This window comes from Panthera onca, chromosome A1 (genome assembly GCF_046562875.1).
Source record: "Panthera onca isolate mPanOnc1 chromosome A1, mPanOnc1 haplotype 2, whole genome shotgun sequence".
Classification (NCBI taxonomy): Eukaryota; Metazoa; Chordata; class Mammalia; order Carnivora; family Felidae; genus Panthera; species Panthera onca.
This window is the reverse complement of record NC_138339.1, coordinates 169,576,017-169,593,560: the sequence shown is the minus strand read 5'-3', so window position 1 is coordinate 169,593,560 and position 17,544 is coordinate 169,576,017. Positions and strand designations below refer to the sequence as shown.

Here is a 17,544-nt window from a genome sequence, read left to right as displayed (position 1 = left end):
CCACATATTGTTCCGTTGTACTTTAGCCTTAGCTAATTTCATCTTCTCAATGATCCTATGAAATAGGTATTGTTACTATCTCCATCTTAGAGATGAGGAGACCCAATTCCAGGGAGACACCCTGGGAGGTAACTGGTTTGCTGTCAGAGAGCCAGTGTCGGAGCCCATGCCTTCTGGCTCCAGCACCTGTGTTCTTAGCCATTGGACTTTGGATGCCCCCCAGGTAGGTATCATGGAGTATTAAGAAACAGGTTTGTAGAAGAACCACCCAATTTTTATTAACTCCTTTGGACATTTTTTTTTTTTTTTTTTAGTGTTTATTATTGAGTGACAGAGACAGAGCATGAACAGGGGAGGCTCTGAGCTGTCAGCACAGAGCCCGACATGGGGCTTGAACTCACAAATTGCCAGATCATGACCCGAGCCGAAGTCGGATGCTCAACCTACTGAACCACCCAGGCACCCCAACTCCTTTGGACATTTTTGTGATCTGCTTATTTAGATATAGCAACATCATCCACTCCTCCCATCGTATTCTTTTGGAAAACATAATTTTTGACTGTTTTGTTCTTCGGTTAGATGATAGAGCTCATTTAATGTAAATTATGCTCAAAGAGAGGAGTAAAAGAAATAGTTACTGGTTCTGGTGGTGTCTTTACTCTTTCTGCATTTCTGGGACTGCTGTTTTGGAATTACACAGCTTAATATTTACCTCATCAGTGTCCCAAGTGCTCAGTAACTTCAGAACCTGAGTGTGGCTTCCTTCAAACTGGGTTTATAGGCTGGGATTAGAGAAAGAACCACAGGGATCATAATCATTTAGGAGAATAGAATCAAATGATATTGTTAGACCATTCCTTTGTCCTTCTTCCTGATTTGAAGCCATCAGGAATATTATTGCTAATGATTTGTTTCATTTAGTTTTATACTTTGTGTTTTCTCAATTGTATTAACTTTTGATATAAAACAGAAATATTCTAAGTTCTTAAAATTGTATAAGGGCATTAATAGCACCAAATTTGTTTTATTCCTTGTGTTGAAATTTTTGTATTTGACTTTTCTTTGATTTTCAGGGGATCATTGTCCCACCTGTGAGAAATTTTCTCTTAATAAATCATAGAATGTTATCGTATAGAACACTTCTTGAATGGAATCTGCTGTCTTAATCCCTGTAATATTTTCACATGTTGTATATCATATAATGCATAGATGTGGGAACTGTCTTAATGTTCTAGGGGTGCCTGGCTGCTTCAGTCAGTAGGTCATGTGACTCTTAATGTTGGGGTTTTGAGTTTGTACGCCATGTTGGGTATAGAGATCACTTTAGAATCTTAAAAATAAAATCTTAAAAGGGGGCACCTGGGTGGCTCAGTTGGTTAAGTATCCAACTTCAGCTCAGGTCATGATCTCACAGCTCATGAGTTCTAGCCCTGCGTCTGGCTCTGTGCTGACCTGGAGCCTGCTTCAGATTCTGTGTCTGTTTCTCTCTGCCCCTCCCCCACTTGTGCTCTGTCTCTCTTTCTCTCTCAAAAATAAATATTAAAAATTTTTTTAAAGAAAACAATATTCTAAAGCAAAGAGTAGAAGCAATTCTTTTTCTTCAAATATTGCCAAGTTGGATTTGTGAAGAAGTAATGATGTTTTGCTTAAAAGGGATTTGTTTTATATAAATAGTGAAGTGTATTTGGTAAAATCAAGTTTAATACTTATTTTACATTTTTATAAATAAAGTTGAATATCTGTTGTTTTCTTCTATATTTTAGTATAATGTGTGGCCCTTCAATTTGAGAAGTTACTGCCATGTAAAATTTGGTCACTTGTTTATTTAGAAAATTTATTTATTTATTTTGAAAGAATGAGAGAACAGGAAGGGCAGAGAGAGAGAATCCCAAGCAGGTTCGACACTGTCAGTGCAGAGCCTGATGTGGGGCTTGAACTCATGAACTGTGAGATCATGACCTGAGTCAAAACCAAGGGTCAACGCTTACCTGACTGAGCCACCAGAGCGCCCTAAAGTCTGATCTTTTAAATTAATGAAACATTTGTTTAAAATTACAGCTTGGGTAGCACTATTTTTTAAGTTTTTTTTTTTTTTTTTTAAAGAATAGTTTTTGTGAAACGCAAGTTTCAAACATTTGAAGCTGCAGCATGCAGTAAGAAAAGTGCTTGTCTGCGGCGCCTGGGTGGCTCAGTCAGTTGGGCGTCTGACTTCGGCTCATGTCATGATCTCTCAGTTGGTGGGTTCGAGCCCCGTGTCGGGCTCTGTGCTGATAGCTCGGAGCCTGGAGCCTGCTTCAGATTCTGTGCTCCCTCTCTCTCTGCTCCTCCCCCCACTTATGCTGTCTCTCTCTCTCTCTCTCAAAAATAAAATAAAACATGAAAAAAAAGTGCTTGACTGAAGATAAAAAGACAAGGGCACATATTGGGCTTGGTTTTGCCCAGTGGCAGTGGTACTTCATTGAGTGTGCTTTGTGTTAAACTGAAGCAAAACCCTAGCCCATCTGGTTCTTGAGCTCCTGCTCTGAGCTACCAAGTGGTACTTCCCTTGCTGTATATCACTTAGATGTGTCAATTTGAACAAGCCACTACATCTCCTTGGTTAGAAGTTTATTTGCTTCAAACACTGATGCTCTGGAGATGAGCCCTTCTGTTGGTGCTGGCACCTACTGCAACAGGCTGGTTTCTGTGGAAGCTGATGCATAGTTGTTTATTCACTCAACAAATAACGTGTTGATGTATTGACTTGCTGAGCTCTGGGGATTTCTTGAGAGCAAGCAGACCTAGTCATTGCTGTCAGGGAGATTAAGTGATAGGGGCTGTCATAATTGAAGGGCAGAGTGTAATGTTGCACAGCAATGGCACCTAACCTGGTGTAGAAGGGCTGGAGAGGCTTTCTAGGGAAGGTGAGGTTTAGGTGAGATGTGAAGCACGCACCCCTGTGTTTGAGAGAAAGTGGTAGTTTTTCTCTCATCTGGACTATAGCTTCCCAACTAAAGTCCTCACGTCCCTCTTGCCTCTCTCTATTCATGTGTTCATAGTCTTTTTATTCAACAGCTGTTTATCGAATGACTACTATGTGTCAGGCAGTTGTAGGCTTTTAAAATATATCACTGCACCAGTTAGTGATTTCTGCTTTCCTGGAGGTTGTATTTTAATGTGGTAGGGAAATGAAGAGGGTAGACAATACTCAAAATAATGAGCAAATTATAAGTTCAGATTCTTCAGAATGCAGCCATAGTGGGGACTCGGTTTTCTTGCTCTTAGGCTGAAGTTCAGTGTCTTTATTGTGGCCTGTGGCAGCTCCGCTTCCTTGTACAGTTGGCTTACTCTTCAGGCCCCAGCCCCGCTGACTCTGTTCCACCCTTTCTTTCATTTGCAGGTCTCTTTTCATAGTTGCAGTATCTGAGAAGTTTCCAGGAACTCTGTTTTTAAATTTAGAGATTCCCTGTTGTCACACGCCCTCTTCACTTCTGCGTAACATGCATCTCAGTAATGATTTCTTAGCCACTGTGTGTCATGTATGGGTCTGTCTTTTCCACTAGACTATAAATTACATGAAGGCTGGCATGGTGCCTTTCTTGTTGCCTTCTGTCGTCAGGGCCTGGTATGGGGCGTATAGTGTAAGAGTTGGATTGGTGGAAGGGGGCGGAAGAGTAGTGGGTTTCTGGATTTGCTGAGGAGGAGGTGTAAAGGCCAGGCAGCTGGAGGAATGCCTGTGTGGGCTTGGGGGTGGGAAGGAAAGCAGAGGTAGGGAGGGACTGGGGACAAGACTGGTGGCGCAGGCAGGAGGGATCAAGTACTGACACAAAGTAAAGGAATTAAAATTTGGTTCTAAGGCAGTGGGGAGTCATGAAAAGTTTAAGCACATTTTGGGAATACTAGTTTGTTGTGATAACATTTAATGTCCTGGAAATCATTAAGTACATTGGATAACACCTTCAAGTGTGGCTGGTTTAATTTTTAAATTGTGAAAGAGGTATGAAGTATGAAATTTTGATCTTACTGGTAATAAAGTTAAACATCTACCTAAGGGTCTGTAGCCATAAGTCAAAGTTGCCTCTTCTCCAACTCTTAATCCTATTTTTGAGCAGTAACTCAAGCTGAGGTGGTTGAATATGTCCATACATGACCTTTGATGAGCATTCCAAGGTATTTTTCTATCTTAATGTGGATAAGGTCATATATATATTATCCTACAACTTGCTTTCCCCCATGGCACACACTATATTTGGCATATTCTTGAAGTGGAAGAGTTACCTTCCTAAACCCTAGTCCTCATTCCCTGGCATAGAGCCAAGGCATTTGGAACTGTGTCCTGAGTCTCAAAAGGTCCTGCTGGAGAGGCCATGCCTTCCACTGGATTTTATACTGTCCTTTTCTGCCACTTGCTTTTTGCCTTCAGTTTTCACCTCACAGACCTGGTTTCTAGAACATAGGAAATGGCTTCCAAATTTGGGGTTTGGTTCATGTTGTTCCTTCTGTCTACACTTCTTTTTCCCTAATCTTCCCATGGCAGCGACTGTTTTCTTCAGGCTTTAGTTTATATTTCACTTCAGAAGGATCCTTTTTTTTTTCTTTTTAATTTATTAAGTAATCTCTACCTCTGAGTTGGGGCTCGAACTCGCAACCCCGAGATCAAGAGTCACACGTTCTACTGACTGAGCCAGCCAGGCACCCCCAGAAGGACCCTTTCTGGGCAGTCTGTCTAAAACATGTTCTCCCTCCCTGTCTCCCTCAGTACTGTTTGTTTCCATGTGCCATTTATTTCAGTTCTCGGTTGGTTTGTTTGCTCTCTTTCAGTTTCCCTTATTAAACAAGTCTGTTAAGTTCTGTGGGTGCAAGAACTATTTCACATAGTATTACATATGGATCAACCTCATCTTTTAAAACTTTTAAAAGACTATGGCATATTCCATTTCATGTATGTATCCTTTTTGGTACCAGTCCCTTTTTGGTACCAGTCCCTTACTGAAAACCTTTAAAATTGTTTTTCTGATTTTCTTATCAAATCACAAGCAACAAATTAAAAATAATTTTATTTATATATCTCTCTGTGTGCATGCATGTGCCTATGTGTATAGGATAGCTTCCTAAAAATGAAATTGCTGGGTTGAGAGATTTAGGTCTTCAAGCTTTATAATATATATAATATGTCCTGAATAAAATATCTTGGGATAAATGAATGACAAGTGAAAAATTTATTTTTAAGGCAGTTTGATTTTACTTGGAAGTGCATTTAGTAACATTTGCTTGTCATGGTAGGAAAAAAAATTTGTTTTTAAGAGTTGTCAGATAAAAATACAGGTTGCCCAGTTAAACCTGAATCTTAGATAATGATTTTTTTAAATGTTTGTTTATTGTTGAGAGAGACAGAGAAACAGCATGAGCAGGGGAGGGGCTGAGAGAGAGAAGGGGACAGAGAATCCCAAGCAGGCTCTGTGCCCTCAGCACAGAGCTGGATGTGGGGCTTGAACTCACAAGTTGTGAGATCATGACCTGTGCTGAAACCAAGAGTCAGACACTTAACCAACACTCAGGTGCCCTGATAATGATTTTTTTTTTAAGGTCCCAAATATTGCATAACACATCATGGTAAGGAAATGTAACATACTGATTAAGTTAAAAGACAGGATTGTTTTGTGGTTATTTATAGAAATGTTGGATTTGTGACAGTCAAAATTTTTGTAAGTTGTGCTTTGTGTAAATAGATATCTCTTTATATACACACATCTACAATGTGTACATAATAAATATCACCAATGAATTCTGTGCATTATCTTTTAACATTTGCCTGTTTGTCAGTTCTCTCAAGATAACAGACTTTTGAGACAGCAGTTTATCTTCTCTCAGAATATCTTTTGCAAATATACTACTACACATTTGAAAGAAAAGACATGTTAAAAGTTTCCTTCTAGGCTTCTTATAATCCAGTCTCCATCAGCCAGCACTCTTCCTGTATTTTGTTCGCGAGGCACTAATTGTCCGCATTTGGCAGCTTTAACACTTCCTGACAGAGAGGCTATTAAGGGGAAGTATTCTCCAATAACTGTCACTGGCTTGAACAAAGAACCTCCAAACTCAATGTGTGGAAACCACTAACATTCTTAAATGACCCTTTTCATGGATTTTTATCCCTTTAAGCTAAAATTTGGAGAATGTAGGGTCAGTGAAAACAGCAAGGTGTAATAAAGCAGTAAACCTTGATTTTTTGGGGGAGAGTAGAGTGGGAGGTATAGATTTATCTCTGACTTGCAAACAATTGTTATTTGGAAAATCTCATTAGCAGATGTGACTGCTTGGAGTAAAAAAAAAAAAAGAGAGAGAGAGAGAGAGACTTAAAACTGATGTTGCTTTCAGGACCGCTTTGAACTTAACAAGCACCTATTTGTGGAGCAGACTGGCTAATGAAAGGAAATTAAATTTTTCTGACAACTTCCCCTGCCAACCTCCTTATTCAGGGGATGTTATTAGGTACTGAAGACTTTTAAGGAAGATTTTTTTTTTTTTATTAGACATAAATGAAGCAGTTATAAACATCCCCCGCCCCTCCTTTTGGGGGAGAATTCTGACATGGTTACTCTACACCTTTAGATTACTAGCTTAAAAGCTTAAAAAATACCAGCCTTCACTTTAATATTTTAAAGTTATTTTTGAAAACTTCAGGCATTCTCACTACCTAATGGTTTCAAAACATTACTGTTATTCCTTGTGATTAGTTTACATCACTGAATTGTAAAGAAAAGTCATATTTACTAGGGAGGCTTAGATGTAACACCTTCTTTTCAGCTGTCTTTTTATTTTTCCATGGGGAGATGTATCAGGAGTGTCCTGTGCTGGGCGTCTTAGGTGAAAGTTAATGATCAATGAAATGGTTTAGATTCAAGGGAAATTTTTTTCCTTTCAGTTGCATTGGTTGGTATTTGGCAATAATTCTTACATGCATCAACTCTTACCTTGTACTGTTTTGGGAGGCATTTGCTTTCCTTGGCTTTTTTGAAGTTTTCCCCCACAAGTTGGTTCATGGAATTTAAAGTTTTAAATTACTTGTCTTAATAAGATATAAAGATAAAATATGTACCTAACAAAATAATGAAATAAAAAAGAAAAAGTAATGGAAACTACTAAAGGAATTTTTGGGGAGACAGTTGACAATTCCTGGAGATATTGGAAATTTACTTTTTTTATTTCTGGAAAATCTTGAGCCTCTCTGAAACAATAGAGAATCAACTCCCCCTGCTGACAGAATCCAGGAAAACATGACATGTAAATATCAGAGGACAGGAACAAGCTGGTTGTAGACAAGCTTTAATGATCTGATTTATGATTCAGTATTGATTGTAAACATCTAAATTCTGCTGTTAAATTCCAGCAACTGCACCAAATCATTTGGCAATTCTGGTAGTGCTTCCTGCCAGCTCATTTCAAACTGCTTTGAGTTTCTTAATATAATAATGATGAGGTAGAATTTACATTCCACTTATGGTATTAATTTTACATTTCTCTGAAAGAAAAGAGTTAGAAGGTTGTAAAATTGAACATTAAATGAATCAGAGGAGACAGTAGTGCAATATATGACTGCCCTAAAGACATTGTGCAATGGCTGATGGGATTAATGTTGGCTCTCATTTCCTGCTTTTACAGGATGCAGATGAAGCTGTCAGAATTGCAAGGGAAATTGGTAAGTTCTTAAATTAACTTTGCTAGAGTTTCTGTGTCTTTCAGCAGATACGGTTGAGTAAACATGTAATAAGTAACCCCATAGAGCAAATAATATTTTAATACATTTAGGATTCTGATTACTTGTCCCTTTGGAAGAATTTATGTGCTGAATTAGCATATTATTAAAGTGAACTTTAAAGAGTAATTTGACTTTTTAATTACAGCTCTTTTGTAAGTTGAAATCACTGGCTAATTAAAAGAAGGAATTGTCTTAACTCTTGAGATTGGATATAATGTAAATTTTATGTATTTAGCTGAATACAACCTATTAAAGTTAAAGACATAGATGATTAAAATGAAGATTTCACATTTGACAAGGCTCTTCAAGTTTTTACCTTGTCCTAAGATGTTTTAATAATCTTGCTAGGAAACAGAATTTGACAAATCAGAACTGGATATTCTAAATTGGAGTAAACAGTAAACTGAAGGACATTTTAATGACTGTGTTACTTGATTGTTTTAGGTACAATTATACTTAGGGCAGGGCTTATCAACTTCTTATTTAAAAAAATATTCCTTTATTGCTCATGACAACTGTTATATTTTCAGTATCTGCCAATTAAAAAAATAGGTGAGGACAAATTGTTATCATGGATTAGTGGTGGTATCCAGTTACTTTACAGTTGTGTTAATCAAATTAGTATTTGTATACATTTGACAGAACTTTGTAGGTTTGTGAGAGAAATCTGACAATGCTCAGCAGTCAGGAAATCTCACCTTCTTAGCATTCCTACACGGATGGGGCCAAACTTTTCAGCATCCCGCATTAACATTTCTTTGGTCCTGTTTTGTCATTAAGATCCACTGTTTGGAATTGTTTTATCCACTGGGAGAACATTTGATTTGGCAACATTTACAGAGTTGTGATACATGGTATATACATCTTATTTCTGAAAGTAATCGATTGCATTAGTAAATACATTCTTTACAATTGGCTCAGGCTAGCTGAACAGTTCTTTAGTGATCTGGAAAGTTGTTGGCTTGTTGTGTCCCTGTTTCTGGTTGGGTCTGGCTAAATTATTTTGGTTTGGCTCATGGTTAACTGTGTTTCATTGTTTATTTGTTTTGCAAACATAGCTGCTACTGATACAGATTTGGATTTAAGACCCAGTCTTAGAAAATCTTATTTTATCTGACTATAACATCTCTTCCTTAATCATTTCTTCTGACACATCAACATTTTCAAAAAAACATTTCAGTACTTCACAGGAAGATTTGCTGGATTGCTGAATAAGTTGGACTGCATGGAACTGATTCGTGGTTTATTTCTTTGAGAAAATCAAAAGCGTCTCTCTGAAGTTTGAAATCACTGTCATTCCTCACAGCCTAAGAGGCAGGTAGCATATACCTGCTGGCTTTTGAGGAGACTTTCTTCTAAAGTAATTTCACTTCATTCTACTGTATACGTGTAGATTTAAGAAGTCATCTTTCTAGTTTAGGTGGTATTGTTATTAACTACAGAATAAGATAGACTAGTACTGTTAACACAATAGTATCTACATAAAAAGGACAGAATATTTGGATAAATTTAGAGAAATGAAAGGGATTGGAAGAAAATCTTGAATTATATTGGCATGCTTTATTTCGAATTATGAATCTTCACCTCTTAAGCATTTCCTTTGTGTAAATGGCAGGCTGCAAATGGCTTTGCTTGCTTTTTCATGTCTTGTCCTTTATGTTTTCTTTCTTTTTTCCCCCCAAATAATCTGTGACCTTTAAAATAATCAGTTAATCATAGTGGGACTCTGAACAGTTCTCATCACCTGGCTTTCCTCAGTATTTTAATGCTGTGCTTTGCTCCCCTTTGAGCTAAGGAGTTACCGAATTCCATCGCAGGCTCTTTTCTTTATATTTAGGCGCAACCTTTATGACTTCTTCCTCTTTCCTATCTTCTCATTCTTCTCCAGTTATACCTTCTCATTTGTGAAATAAATGATCGTAATCATGGCTGTGAAGTCTAACACTGCTAGTGTTTTGCTTATGCTGAAAGAAAGGGAAGCCATAAAATTTGAGGTGAAATAAAACATAATAAAGAACCAGGGTCATCAGCCCATTATAAAGCTCTTGGAATTTCCCTGAAACCCCCCCTGAATCACCACAGAAACCTCCCATAAAACTGTTTCCCTGAAGTGCCAGCTTCTAAAATAAATGAAATGAAATTAAATATTATTCCACTCTCAGTATTCTGTATTCTTTGGTGATTCATCAGTTTTGTTTTCTACTCATTTTATTGAGATCTATCACACTTTAACTACAGTATGATTTTGATGGGCTTTGGTGAATTCATTTAAGAGTTGAATTAAACATTGATTCCACAGGAAAATATGCTCCTAGTTCTAAACAACTGAACTATAATCAAACCTTTGAAACTGTCTATTTATGGGTAGCAGATTGACGATGTCATATATATCTATTGACATATTTTTCTGCTTTCCTTCTTTCTGTGTTACCTGGAGAAAATTAAATTGGGCTTTTCTGTGATTCCCTCCTCTCTCGAGTCTTCTCTCCTGGAAACAGGAATCTGTGAGGCCAAAGGAGGAAGCTAACTGCCTTGAGCATTGATGAATTAGGTGTCTTTTACATAATAGTAGCTCTTGTTTATGGAGCATTTTTTCCATGTTGCAGGCACTTTGTGAATGTTATTTCTAATGCTAATTCCTGGGTTAATTATTTTCATTTACATTTAAGAAACTGAGGATTAGAAATGGTAAGTAATTTGCTCAAGGTCACAGAGCTACTGAGTGGTGGGCCTGCTTTTAAATATAGGTTCATTTAGCTCCAAAGACTATCGATTTTTCATTATACTTTTGCTAAACTAATGGGATTAGAGGATGAGAGCTAACATTTCAGTCACCACTTGGTGTAAAATACTGTGAGTCACTTAAGCATGTTATTTGTGGCATTAAAGAAACAGCTTCGTATCGTCGACAGGGTGAGAGACCATTAGGGCTTAATATGTTACCTCTGTGTACTTGATTTTTGGTCTGCCTTGTCTCCTTCATTCTCACTCCTGATGTTTTTCCTTTGACCTCTCTAAGTTTACAGATACAGGGCTATTGATCCCCAGTTTATCTTTAACCCCAGAGATAGACAACAGTAATCAGTAAGACTGATTTGCATTAAAGTTTGATCTTTTTTTACTGGATCAAAGGTCCTTAATACAATCAAGCTGAATTGATTGGTGAAAGGAAAAGAAATTGTAAATCTGAAACCTGTCATTTAACCTGCCCTTTAACTTCCAGATTGTTCTGATTCTTTTCTTTGGCACGTCTTTCTCAACAATTGCAGATCATGTCCGATTTAAATAAATGTTTTCTGATCCCCAGATTCACCATCCTCTAAGCCTGCTTCGTCCACAGTTTCTGCATCTCAGTACATGTCACTCCCATTTACTCAGTGGCTAAAGCTAAAACCCAAGATCTATCCTGGTGCCATTGCCCTGTCATCCTAATGTCAATATATCAATAGATACTGTCAGTCCTTCATTCAAAATACCTCCTGTGTTCACTACTCACTATCTGTACGACTAGTACCCTCTCCCAAACTACCATTGTCCTCTCTGGGACTGTGACAATAGTTTCTCTGCTTCTTTTCTTAAACACTTCAAAGCCATTCTTCACATAACAGTTAGTGTGACATTTGAAAACTCTAAATAACAAGGACACGCCCCCATCTCATCCCACTCCGTATCTGCTTGAAGCCCTCTAATGGCATTTCCTTGCACTTACATAAAATCAAAATTCCTTAGCCTGACTAACCCCAAATGATTTGGCACCTGCTTTCTCTCCAATCACATTTTATACTACTCCCCACCTTGCCTGCTATACTTTAGTTACACTGGCTTTCTTGAACACCTCAAACTTCAGCCAACATCTGTTGTTGCCTGAGTTGTTAATTTTAGCCATTCTGACAGGTGTGTGGAGTTCTCACCAATAAAGTTGAACAATGTGCCTTCCAGTTAAAAAAAAAATTCTTGATTTGTAGAAAGTTTGCTGATTTCCATGATGTCACTACTTCTACCATAGCCAATTTCAAGTTACCAATGAGACGTTATTACTTATTTTGAGAGGAAGAGAGAGAACGTGCATGTGTGGAAAAGGGGCAGAGGGAGAGGAAAAATCCTAAGCAGACTCCGTATTGTCAGCGTGGAGCCCAACATGTGCCTTGACCTCATGAACCGTGAGATCGTGACCTGAGCCAAAATCAGGAGTTGGACACTTAACGGACTGAGCCACTCAGGCGCCCCACCAGTGAGACATTATTGAACGTGGAACTTGGAGAAGTGCAGTAGCATGCCATTTTATAGTATTTCCACCATGCCAACACAATAACATCAAGAACATAGATATAGCCAAGTGTAGGAAAATAATTAGACAGTGGTGCATTTTGAGTATTTATTACCAAGTTTCCTGAAAATTTAGCAGTTGGCTCTTCTGAGCTAATAAAAGCCAATTCTAACACATGGCTGGTTCTAGCCAGTTGCTATAGACAGAATGTTTGTGTCCTCTCAAAATTCATGTGTGGAAATCTAATCCTCAATGTGATGGTATTTAGAGGTGGGGTCTTTGGGAGGTGATCAGGTCATCAGGACAGAGCCATGTGCTCTGATGAGTGGGATTAGCATCCTTATAAAACAGACCCCAGAAAAAGATATTTGCAAATGACGTATCTGGATACAGGGTCAGTATCCCAAGTCTATAAAGAACTTAACCAAACTCAACACCAGAAAAACAAATAATCCAGTGAAGAAATGGGCAGAAGACATGAATAGACAATTTTCCAAAGAAGACATACGGATGGCCGACAGACACATGAAAAGATGCTCAACATCACTCATCATCAGGGAAATACAAATCAGAGCCACACTGAGATATCACCTCACATGGGTCAGAGTGGCTAAAATGAACAAATCAGGAAACTACAGCTGCTGGCGAGGATGTGGAGAAACGGGAACCTTCCTGCACTGTTGGTGGGAATACAACTGGTGCAGCCACTCTGGAAAACAGTGTGGAGGTTTCACAAAAAATAGTACTACACTCTGACCCAGCAATAGCACTACTAGGAGTTTACCCAGGGGATACAGGAGAACTGATGCATAGGGGCACATGTACCCCAGTGTTTATAGCAGCACTTTCTTTCAACAATAGCCAAATTATGGAAACAGCCTAAATGTCCATCAACTCATGAGTGGATAAAGAAGATGTGGTTTATATATACAATGGAATACTACTTGGCAGTGAGAAAGAAAAATCCTGCCATTTGCAGCAACGTGGATGGAACTGGAAGGTATTATGCTGAGTAAAATAAGTCATTCAGAGAAGGGCAGAATCATATGTTTTCACTCATATGTGGATCTTGAGAAACTTAACAGAAGACCATGGGGGAAGGGAAAGGGAAAAAGTAGTTACAGAGAGGGAGGGAGGGCAAACCACAAGAGACTCTTAAATACAGAGAGCAAACTGAGGGTGGATGGGGGAGTGGGGGAGAGGCAAAAGTGGGTTATGGGCATTGAGGAGGGCACTTGTTGGGATGAGCACTGGGTGTTGTATGTAAGCCAATTTGACAATAGATTATATTTTTAAAAATTCCATGAAAAAAAAAAAAAATAGACCCCAGAGAGCTCCCTTGCCTTTTTCACCATGTGAGGACTCTTGGCTGTTTATGAAACAAGAAGTAGGTTCTTACCAGATGCTGAATCTGTTAGCAACTTAATCTTCTATTTCTCAGCCTCTAAAACTATGAGAAATAAATGTTTGTTGTTTAAGTCAAAACAACAACAACAACAACAAAAAGAACATCTACAGAGAGGATCAGTAAGGAAATACAGATCTTGAACAACACTATAAAGCAATTAGGCCTTATATATATAGAATACTTTGCACAACATTAGAAAAATACACATTTTCCTCAAGTATTTATTAAAAGGAGGCATGAAGGACTGAATGATTGGGTTATAAAACATTTTTTAAGGAAAGGATAAAATAATATCAAACCAAACAGTATCTCATAAAGTGTGTTCTTTGTCCTGCAGTGTTCTCAGGACTTATTTCAATATGGAAATATCTCCTTGCCGCTTTTATTGAAGTATATTGATGGATTGCTTTTCTCTTAAAATAGCATGGGATTCCTTGCATTAAACAGATTCTATTTATCTTTGCAAATGGTGGTTTTATGTTCATTTAGTTACTGTTTTGTAATAAAGTTGACCATGTGAGTTAGTTTTCCTTGCATTTCTAGTACTTAAGACAATGCTTATCACATAGTATATATTCAGCAAGTGGTTATTCAGTGAATGAATACTAATAGAAATGTGTATATCAGTATACAAATGAATTAAGTAATCATACATTAAATTTTTTTTCACAATATTTATAGACCATAATTTGACAGAGATTTTCTCACTTCCTCCCCCCCTTTCCTAATCTTGAATTTTGTAATGGAGATACCTGGGAAGAACTGGAACATTAAGTAAACCATGATAAAGTGTCAGCAAATAGATAACTAAAAAGTAATCTAAGATTATTCAAGTAAATTTAGTATGTGCTTGTTAACAACTGCTCATCAATTCTCGAAGGTTGTCCTTGGATTCATTAGGCTGGGATAATGGCAGTTTTAGGAATCTAAGATTCAGATGTATGAGATTATGTGACTGATCCTTATTGCCTTCTCACTTCTCTCTGATGGTGACATCTTATGTTCTTAGCAAGATAGGCTCTCCCGTGTGTGCGTGCGTGCATGTGTGTGTGCTTGTTTTTCTTTAAGATTTTTATTCTAAGTAATTTCTACACCCAATGTGGGGCTTGAACTTACAACCCCTAGATCAAGAGCTGCACGTTCTACCGAGAGAGCCAGCCAGGTGCCCCCTTCCATTGGTTTCTTTTTGATATTAGTCTTCAGACTGCCATGGCCTCTGGCTCTGGTTAGTGGGGGTGGTCTTGCTTTCTTCTCTGTTCTGGCTCTTTTCCCCTGCCTGTACCTCCCATCTTCCTTTTGACATATCATTACATAAAAAGTTGCTTGTGGTTTTTTTTTTTTTTTAACATAAGAACAAATTGTGTTAAGAGGGATAAAAATACTTGGCTAAGGCCCCAAATCTTTTATTTCCTCTATTTCATGCTGTTTATTTCACACATGGTATACGGCTGTGTGGTTGAAGATATATTGAAGAAACCTTTGAAGAACTATTACAGTTTGTATACCTTCTTCTCAATCTCACATTCTGTTAATTTATTTTCCAAATAGGTCCACAATAGAAGATATGATTAATATGCTAAGGAGATTTAGTAAGAAATGCCTAAGGAAAAAGTTAGGTTGAAGAGAATGGTGTTCTTTGTGAAATCCGTTAAAAAGTGAGGATTTTTTACCTTGCTCTTTTCCCATCATTGAAGTAATGTGGTCATTCGAGGTCAGAATGATAATCCCTGGGAGATGGGGGAACGAGAGTCCTATGTCCCCTTCCTTCATTTCCCACCGTCACTTAGGGTACTTCTGTTTTCTTTTATTACTCCAGCATACACGTTTTGGTTTTAGCGTGATTTCACAAGTTCTCACTGTGTATTTTTTCCATATTCTTTCCCATTGCCTCTCTTTTGCTTTTCTCAGTTCTTCCTCATCTTCTGTTTTTCTTGCATACCTTTTCTTTTTTCTGTTCTTCTGTTACACAAGAGGCTGTGTTTGATGTTCCAACAGTAATGTGAAAACATTGAGCCTTTGGTTTTTGTTTGGAAACTTGCTGTGTGTGAACCCCTTTTGCTCTAATCTATCAATACATTAAATGTGCTCTATTTTTGTTCCTAGAGCAGAGCTAGGGATCTAATTTTTTATTTGCCTGAGTAGAGGGAAATAGGTAGACAAGATCAGTTTTTCTAAAAAGGATAATTGCTTTTCCTTGCCAAATCAAAACAAGTCATGTTATGTTTTGGTTTACTTTAGCTTATAACATGTCTTGATTATATCTTTATGTGTGCAGTATTGGTTCATTCTTATTTAAACTAAATATATTTCTGTAGTTATTTGTGTTGTGTGTGTATGGACAACGTAGGAAGGGCAAACCATCCTGTGCCCTTTTCACACTTTTTAAAAAAAAAATTTTTTTTTTTTTTTTACTGTTTATTTATTTTTGAGACAGAGAGAGACAGAGCATGAACAGGGGAGGGTCAGAGAGAGGGAGACACAGAACTGAAACAGGCTCCAGGCTCCGAGCTGTCAGCACAGAGCCCGACGCGGGGCTTGAACTCACAGATCGCGAGATCACGACCTGAGCCGAAGTCGGCCGCCCAACCGACTGAGCCACCCAGGCGCCCCCCTTTTCACACTTTTTAAAAATTTTCCATTGGGAAAAATAAAGTGATAATAAGGATCACTTACAGTATCTTTTTAGAGAATACATATATTATATATCTGCAGTGGTAGTGGAGATATGAGTCATTCATAGTTGGACTGCAATACATAACATGTTTACATTCCAGTTACTGGATGATGATAAATCCCAGATAGTATTCGATGCAAATATGTATCACCTCAGTCTAAATGTGTTAACCCAAAGTGTATGGCAAAACTAAGTTGATAATGCTAAAACTAACTATTACTGATTTGGAAATAAAAGAAAGTAGAAAGTGTTATGACCAAGTATACACAACATGAGTAATGCATTGATAATGGAATTCATTACCTCAAATTGCTTGAACTTAAACTACCTCTGTTTGTATATACAATAGGAGCTTTTCAGTGTAGCCAAGTGTTGTGTGACAGCCACATTTCCCAGCAGATTCTGAATTGTACTTTCTCAGAAAGCTCTAGTAATATGCTGGTTTTTATTCAAGTCCATATAGTTGTCATTAGTTCATAAGCTCTCTAGTATTCCACATATTTATTGTCTTCTCTTGTGATCTTAAGCAACAAAGACTATTTCTTTGTCCTGTGTGTTTGCTTCCCAGCAGTCATGTTGTGGGAGCCAGCCTTGTTCTGTGCCAGCCTTGTTCAGGGAGTAAGAGGGCTCATGGAAGTTCTGCCATGTGCAGTGTCATGTATCACAGAGGCAGGAAGTGGAGAGGTTTCAGTTTCGATATCAGCAATGAGGCTTTTCCCATGATTCACTGTTCACTATTCTATTTCATTTTGTGGTTTTGCTCTTTGTGCATGATAGTCATTATCTCCCAAATCTTGAATTTATCAGCTTCTCTCCATTTCTCGGCTCCTTTTTCTGTTTAAGCTCCTGTCACCTCTTGCTCTGATCACTGTAATAGCCTTTCAGATGTATTCCTTTGTAATAGGTGGAATTCCTTTGGAAACAGATTCTGGAAGTTTATTGCAGAAATACACTTGGGACCAGTATATGTGAAGGAGTGAAAGACTCCGGACTGAAAGAGGAGTTGAGTTGAGATGCAGACTCAACAAAGGACTTAGCTGACCCTACAGAGAGTTCTGAATATTGAGTTGGTTTTTTATAACTGTTTCAATGACATTGAGCCTTTGTACACCGGTGTCAGCTCACCATTGGGTGTGGGCTGTCCCTAAGATTGAGCAGAAAGCTGAGGACAAGTCAGCTGTTGGTTGCCAATAATATTTCCAGCAGCTGGCAGAATGGCCTAAAGTGATGATCTGAATTGGAAACCCTATTTCACAGTTTTGATATGTATTTTTCGTAATTGTTCATATCTGGGTATTTTCAGATTTCTGTCTCTCTGTTTCTCTCTCTTCTCTCTCCTTTTGTCTTTTTTTCCTTTTCTTGTCTTTTTCTTTTCTCTTTTTCTTTTTTCTTTTCTATTTCTATACCCAACATGGGGCTCAAACCCACAACCCTGAGATCAGGAATTGAATGCTCTC

The 17,544-nt window shown here is 38.0% G+C and overlaps 1 protein-coding gene across 7 annotated transcripts in view; it reads left to right on the top strand.

Annotated features, from left to right (window-relative positions):
- The window catches only part of PCCA (propionyl-CoA carboxylase subunit alpha), a 413,047-nt gene that overhangs the window by 126,790 nt on the left and 268,713 nt on the right, over positions 1–17,544 (top strand). For all 7 annotated transcript variants that reach the window (XM_078432172.2, XM_078432163.2, XM_078432167.1 and 4 more), the window contains one exon: positions 7,642–7,678. In XM_078432172.2, the coding sequence (XP_078288298.1) occupies positions 7,642–7,678 (37 nt within the window). The remainder of the gene's footprint in view (positions 1–7,641; positions 7,679–17,544) is intronic.